Genomic DNA, 7,664 nt, shown 5'->3' on the forward strand with positions numbered 1-7,664 from the left:
CCACTCTATTCCCCTCCCTAAAACAATGAAACATAACAAACAAAGAACCAAATAGGAACATAACCTTATTACTGTACAGTATTTTGTCAGTGGTCAATTATTAACACCAGGTCTACATTTATTTGCCGCCTCTGCTATTAATTTTAGGGAGAAACTTATATTGCTAAGCTGGCCTCCATTTATATGGATGTAAGTAGTTGTTAATTACTCCGTAAGTAGTATTTCAATATTCCGTGTGGATGTCATAATGTTAACTAATTTAGTAGCTTAAATTCTTGAAAATTAGGTTCGAATATGCATTGTCACTTTTCATGCATGTAAAGTCAGACACTATCATGCATGTTGAATATTAAAACTAACACCAAGGGTTCGCTTGGTAAAGTTATGACATGTTATACTATAATAAATTAAAAATTAGCCAAATTTATTAAAATTATAATAATTTTAAAAATGACAACAAAAAAGTGGAAATACTTTTTCTTGTTTCCTGTTTTAGTTTATTGTTTAAAAGAAAAGGAAAAAAACGATGTCAAACAAGTCCTTGCAATTCGATACTCTATCTATCACAAATTTGTTTCTTTATTTGATTTCATAAACCTTGGCCATATAAATATTTCACTAATAATTAAGAATTTTGAATTAGTTAAGGAGGTAAATTAGAGTATTCCCAAGTCAATAATCACATTAATGTTAGTGACTAATCTTTATAAGTATGCAATATATATTAGTCTACGAGGAAGACCATTGAATAATATTATTCTGAAGTCTACACTTAGCTTGCTATAAAATGAGGAGGCACAAGAAAGACTTACCTCATTACACTTGCTCATATTTCCTAGTTTGTGGCAAAAAATACATAGAAAACTACCACCAAAAAACTATCAAGAAAAACCAAAAAAACCAAGAAAAAAATAATGAGCCTAACACAAGCCACAACCGCAACAATGAAAGACCAATACGACCGAAAGAGTGAGCTAAAATCCTTTGATGAGGCTAGATTAGGTGTTAAGGGACTCATTGACTCGGGTTTGTCTAAGGTCCCTCGTATGTTCGTTAATAACCTAAACCACAATCGCTCTGATATTGAGCCCAACAACTCCGATTTCACCATTCCCACGATCAACCTCGAAGGGATTGAAAACGATCCTGAAAAGCTTAAGGAGGTGATCAAAGAAATCGAGAATGCTTGTGTGAATTGGGGTTTTTTCCAAGTGGTTAACCACGGTATCCCTCAAGATGTCGTCGATGGTGTTGTTGATAGCGTACGTAGGTTCCATGAGGAAGACCCTGAGGTCAAGAAACAATACTACACTCGTGAATATGCTGGTAAAAAATGTGTTTATTTTTCTAACTATTACTTGTACACTGGACCCGTGACCAATTGGAGGGATACAATAACATTCGTTACAGCCCCTGAACCTCCTAAACCCGAGGAACTGCCTCTTGTGTGCAGGTATAATATATGCTATCGACGTACCTAATTAGTTTTATACAAATACCTTCCTAATAATTAATTATAATACTCGTCAATCAACTTTGAATATAAATCATTGTAACATTGTCTTTTAGAATAAGACGTGATGTTACAAAATGACACGTATTAATGTTATAATGTACTTGTGTTACAGGGACATAGTATTGGAGTATAGTAAGCAAGTGACAAAGTTGTCCCATACTTTGTTTGAACTAATCTCGAGGGCGCTAGGGCTAAACCCTAATCACTTGAAAGACATGGATTGTGCCCAACACGTGATGTTGTTAGGACACTACTACCCACCGTGCCCTGAGCCTGATGTAGCCATTGGGTTTGGCAAACATGCTGATAATGATGTGCTAACCATCCTCATACAAGACCAAGTTGGTGGTCTTCAAGTTTGGCACCAAGATCAACTAGTTGATGTTCCTCATGTTCCTGGTGCACTTGTCATCAATACGGGAGATCTTCTTCAGGTAACTTGCACTTTGACAAAATTTTACAATGATAAAGATACATCACAGTACTAGCTTAAGGAGTTGAACCTGATAAAAGTAAACTACGTAAAAAAAAAAAAAAAAAAAAAAAAAAAAAAAAAAAAAAAAAAAAAGAAAGAAAAAGGGTTGTACTTGAAAGTGATAAAAATGTATGTTGAACCGACTAAATGAACTACATTATTTGGTAGAATTAATTGTTTAAAGGAATTTAAAGTTTTAAAGTAATATTCTTGAGTGTTGAAATGAAGGATAGAAAATATATATCAAAGGAAAGTTTAGGGCAAATGTATTATTTATTGATGTTATCTTACTTATCTATATGTAGTTGATTACGAATGACAAGATCAAGAGTGTGTACCATAGAGTGAAGGCAAAAACAGTGGGTCCAAGGGTTTCAGTGGCAGCATTTTTCAAGCCAGATCCTTCGAACACAAGGATTTACGGTCCAATTAAAGAGTTACTGTCCGAAGAAAATCCACCAATTTACCGGGAGATCACAATTCAGGAGTACCTTGGCCATTACTTCAACAAAGGTCAAGATGGAAGCCCTGCCCTTGACTTTTTCAAGAAATGATCAATTTCGTGTATTTTCTTATAGAATGCTAATAATAAGCCTTTCCCTACTTTGATATATGCTACTTAAGTACTTATGTTAGTAACAAGTAAAAAATAATTGGCCTTCCTAGGTTGAATAGAGGAATACTTCACGATGAGTCGGATGTAACGTAGTTAGAGATATAAGATATTATCCTACATTTCGAATATCTCATATTTCTAATGGACAGAGATACAGTCACTCATCCTAATTGCTTAGGTCAAAATAAGAATGAATAATAGACTTTTGTGCATCATATACCTTTATGTTCCATATATGTGTTTAATGTGTGTTATGTGCATGGCAATAAAGTACAGTTTCTCTCCTAGTCTTTAGGAGTTTTTTATTTTATTTTTTTATTTATTTATTTTTATTAGTAGTGCTCAAATTAAGGTTGTATAATTTATATACAATAATTTTAATAAATAAAAGTTGTTAGTTGAGGGCAGTACAAATGGTTGCGATAAATTAATAGTTTAGTATTGTGATGGGCCCTTTTTTTTCTTATTTTTTTTTATTTCTAAAGTCATAATAAAGGGAGCATATTATGTTATTACAACAGCCATAAAGGTTGACAAGAAGTGCTTCCTCTTTTCCTTTTGTTTGCCTTATTGAAAATTTTATGATTTTCAAGACACGTATTAAAACGTAAATATTTCGATCTAATTTTATTTATGCAAATAATATTCCAAAAGTCAACATTGAAACGGAATCAACATTATTGATCTAGGATAATTTATGTTAAAAGTTCTTAAGTTTTGACTCACAAAAATACAATGCGGAAACAAATGGGAGGAACTCGTCAAAAAAAAAAACAATTTGGGGGATGAAGAATAGTAAGAAACAAACAGATAGTTGTCAAATTACTGGGGCAGCTCGGGCATTAGGTATAAGAGAGGCCCATTTTAAGGCCTATGGTTCGGCCAACCTGGGATTTTTGGGCCCAAAGCTTAAAAGTCATTGTTAGGGCCTAAAACGCTTGTCCAAAGCTTGGATAAAAATGCAAATATTGAGGTCAGCCCAACCTAAGAAAATTTGTCCAAATCTGAGCTTTTTAAAAATCTTTCTTGAGAAGAAAGATGTAGAATAACTGTAGAAACTTTTAAGGCTAGTGTTTAATATTTTTAGACAGTGTTAAAGTCCTGTTTTTTTGAGCTTCTGGACATAGCAGAGCAGATTTTAGCAGAGCAAAACAGGGTTCAACTGAGCAAATTAAATTTCAACAGAGCAGAGCAGCACTAAAAAACAGGGTTACTTTATCTTTGTCCTCAACTCATGAATCCCTTTTCTCTACCGTTAAAATGTGCATCCTCTCTCCATGTTGTAATTAAAAGGAAGGACGAACTAAATTACCAAGCTTATAACCAACTACTTATGTTATCACTAGCTAAAGAATTACAGTATATCCCATTTTTAAATTCCTAATCCGCTTTTATACCGAACTCCGAAGGTGTAGATAAAGATGGCTCTGGGCCATGCCGGGTCGTGCCTTGTGCCAGACTCACGTGCTTTGGGGTTAGTTAGGTTCGGCCCGCCCATGACTCGGCTCACGAGTTTCGTGTCGTGCCGGGGTTAAGTTTTTAAAAGGTTGGCCCGTGCATGGCCCAGGCCCACATGCCATCGTGTCGAGCTGTGTCGGGCTTGCGTGCCTAAGAAAAACTGCATTACTTTAATGCATGCTTTGTCGTGCCGGGCCCGACCATGCCGTACCATATCGTGCTTCTCCCAAATAAAGGTGGCCTAGGCCTGACCCACGACCCACACACACAGTACAGTGCCGTGTCGTGCTTTTTTCGTGCCCGTGTCATGCCGTGCTTCGATCCGACCCGGCCTAATGCCATCTTTAGATGTAGATAAATTTTTGGAGAGTTTTGTGTGAGATTCAAGATTATCCTACCCACACATCATTATTGTTTGTTAGTTTATAAAGATATAAATATGTAATCCTGTTTGTTGCGTGTTATTAAAGATTTCAAATCTTCCATGGTTAAAATCCTTAATACGTGGTACATAGATCTCCACATATCTATTCTAGGTTCTCAAAACACTTTATCTTTCACAAATATTAGCTCCAAATTTTTTTATTTTTTATTTTTATTTTATTTATTTTATTTTATTTTTTCTATAGTAGAAGATAACATTTCAATTATTGCCAAAATTGGTCAGCCAGGAAAACTATCATGTTGTCGTCCCTTGTCGATGATTATATATGTGAATTTGTCTAATGAACATGTAAATTGGTGCACTATCGACTTTTGCAAAACTAGGTAGCAAATTAAATTGTGTACCCATACCCATTTTGCGTAATAAAGTATACTCGTACTACGTATCAGGTAATATTACCCATACAAATAATAATTCGTTCTCATTCTATATTCTACTCATACTAGTTTATCTTTGAAAGGTGCAGAGTAAAATTTGGCATGGACGTATGCACCAACGGCTCCCAACTCGACTATGATCGCGTAAAAGAGTTGGAAGCCTTTGATGCTACGAAGGCAGGGGTGAAAGGGCTGGTTGATTTAGGTACAAAAGCGATTCCTAAGATATTCATTCGACCGCCTGAGGAGCTCGTACAAGAGCTTAGCACTCCTTGTGTTAAGCTTGAGGTTCCGGTGATAAATTTTGAAGGAATTGATTGTAAAGATCGTTACAATGAGGTCGTCGAGCAAGTCATTGATGCAGCAGAAAATTGGGGATTCTTTCAAGTTATAAATCATGGAATTTCTTCGAAGGTGTTGGATAATATGCTGCAGGGGATCCGGAGTTTTTTTGAGCAGGATGCTGAGGTAAAGAAGAATTTTTATAGCCGTGACATGACAAAACAAGTTAAGTATATGTCTAATTATGATCTTTATAATTCTCGGGCTGCGAATTGGAGGGATACTTTCGTAGTTGACACTTATAATTTTGATCATCCCGATCCCAATGAGTTACCTGAAATATGCAGGTATGTACATCGTCTGAAATTAGTAGCCACGTTAATAGTTTAATTTTAACTAATTTATAATGTGACAATTATATCATTATGTGATTATGTAAGTGTTCGTGTAGATACTTTTTATGCAGAATGAACAATCAAGTTGATTGTTTAATTTGAACTACTACAGACGTAACAGTTGTTTTATTCTGTGATTATTTTTGAAATCAATGTGTCCATTTGTTGATTTGTAGGGATACGATGTTGGACTATTTTAACCAAGTACTGAAGCTAAGTGATGTTCTATTAGAGTTATTATCTATGGGTCTTGGACTCGAACCAGATTATTTGAAAGAAATCGAATGTAACAAGCAATGGGCTTCAGTAAACCACTACTACCCTGCTTGTCCTGCTCCAGAATTGACCTTAGGAACAAGCAAACACACTGATCCTGCATTCCTCACTGTACTATTGCAAGACCAAATTGGTGGGCTCCAAGTCCTTCACAAAAATCAATGGGTCGACGTTCAGCCAATACCGGGAGCCCTTGTTATAAATATCGGTGATATCTTTCAGGTACTTTAATTATATCAAACTCATTTATACTCTTGTTCGTAAATAATTGGCTACATTTAATTCACGTACTAGTAAGCGCATATAAAGGAAAACAAATGCAATTTAGCTACTAAATGATGAAAGTAGCCCTTATTTTTAGGCCGGTCTAAAATAGAAATGTTACATGTTATCTAGAAATTGGATGCAACATTGAATATTTTTTTTCTTGATAACTTTTATTATGATGCAGATTATTTCCAATGACAAACTTAAAAGTGTTTATCATAGAGTGATTGCTAATCAAGTTGGACCAAGAATTTCGTCAGCATTCTTTCTTAAAGGTGTTTCATCATCCTCAAAGTTGTATGGACCGATTAAAGAGTTGTTGTCGGAAAAAAATCCAGCTATTTATAGAGAGTTCACTCTCGATGCATTTTATGCACATTTCTACTCACGACCCCTTGATGATGCTGGATTTGAGTATTTGAAAATACAAAATCATGGAGTTGGCAGGTAGAAAAAAAATCCAAGGTTGATGATTTGAGATGGTGGAGTAGGGGCATTGTTCTGGGATCCAATTGTGTGCTCTTTCTTGGTGGTTCGTTGTTGATGTCTTGCTATTCCAAATTATGTTATTACTTATGTATAGGTTACCGTTTGTAACATGCTTTCTTGTTTTGGGGCAAAGGACTAAATTGCTTGCAAAGTAGGCTTTCAAGACAAATTGAAAATCTAGACATGAGCTGCTTAGGGCAAGCTTTTTCAATAGAAAAAATAAAGGATTATGCGAGTCATTTTTACATTTTAATATCTAACAACCTATAACCGAATCTACTAACTATTTTATAACTTAGTCAATCTCAACTTTTACTTAAGTTATTGATATTAACGTCATTAATGGTTAAAATTTTGCATCAACAAATGTAAAAATTAATTCATAGCAATTATTAAGAAACAGATCGAGAAAAATACATGATAATAATACATATAACTGACATCTAAACCCTAATAATTCGCTGAAAAAAAAAACCAGTAACAATCTATCAAACAGGATTAGTAATTTTTAATCATGTCTTGTCACAGGATGCCTTTACTTAATAATTGGTTGGAGCTTCTTTAAATTTTAGTGGTTGTAGTGCACTTTGCATTATTATTAATTTCTAGAAGGTTAAACTCAATTATTTACTTCTTGTCATTACTTGCATTAGTTCCTTAAGTGGAAAGGTAAATGACACCCTCATTTTATTGGGTAATGTCCGCATTTAAACATGAATGGACGAACATACCCTCGCATATATACCACATTTTTTTCCCTCTAACTCAATATTTTAACATTCTCTCATCCTAACCAACCATCACTGACTGAGGCCAGAAGTTTAAGTCGGTTTTTTTTTCTCTTTTTTGGTGGAGGCCAAACGCCTAATATTTTCAAAAATCCTAAGAGAAAATGCTTAGAATTTTCGAAATTCCTAGGGAGAAACTAAAATTCTAGGCGTTTCTCCCCGTGGAGTTTTGAAAATTTTAGATGTTTTTTCCTAATTTTTTTTTGCCTTTTTTGTTTTTTATCATAACTTTTTATCCCGAATTCGAATTAAGACAAATAATATATAGTTTGAAAGCTCT

The 7,664-nt window shown here is 34.6% G+C and overlaps 2 protein-coding genes across 4 annotated transcripts; both read left to right on the plus strand.

The window, feature by feature from the left end:
• The first annotated feature begins 480 nt into the window (after nt 1-480).
• Nucleotides 481-3,640, plus strand: LOC110718176 (1-aminocyclopropane-1-carboxylate oxidase homolog 1-like). The gene is made up of 3 exons (XM_021896983.1): nt 481-1,453; nt 1,629-1,950; nt 2,297-3,640. The coding sequence occupies exons 1-3, from the start codon at nt 915-917 to the stop codon at nt 2,543-2,545; spliced, it is 1,110 nt and encodes a 369-aa protein (XP_021752675.1). The 5' UTR covers nt 481-914; the 3' UTR covers nt 2,546-3,640.
• A 937-nt stretch (nt 3,641-4,577) lies between these two features.
• Nucleotides 4,578-6,843, plus strand: LOC110717552 (1-aminocyclopropane-1-carboxylate oxidase homolog 1-like). 3 transcript variants are annotated; one of them, XM_021896283.1, is made up of 4 exons: nt 4,579-4,899; nt 4,971-5,516; nt 5,741-6,062; nt 6,292-6,843. In XM_021896283.1, exons 2-4 carry the CDS (start codon nt 4,990-4,992, stop codon nt 6,556-6,558), a joined length of 1,116 nt encoding a protein of 371 aa, XP_021751975.1. In that variant the 5' UTR covers nt 4,579-4,899; nt 4,971-4,989; the 3' UTR covers nt 6,559-6,843. The 3 variants fall into 3 exon arrangements, with proteins under 3 accessions (XP_021751976.1, XP_021751975.1, XP_021751977.1); XM_021896285.1 differs by having other exon boundaries at nt 4,977-5,516; XM_021896284.1 differs by having other exon boundaries at nt 4,578-5,516.
• The last annotated feature ends 821 nt before the right edge of the window (nt 6,844-7,664 follow it).

This window comes from Chenopodium quinoa, unplaced genomic scaffold, assembly GCF_001683475.1.
Source record: "Chenopodium quinoa cultivar QQ74 unplaced genomic scaffold, ASM168347v1, whole genome shotgun sequence".
NCBI classification, from domain to species: Eukaryota; Viridiplantae; Streptophyta; class Magnoliopsida; order Caryophyllales; family Amaranthaceae; genus Chenopodium; species Chenopodium quinoa.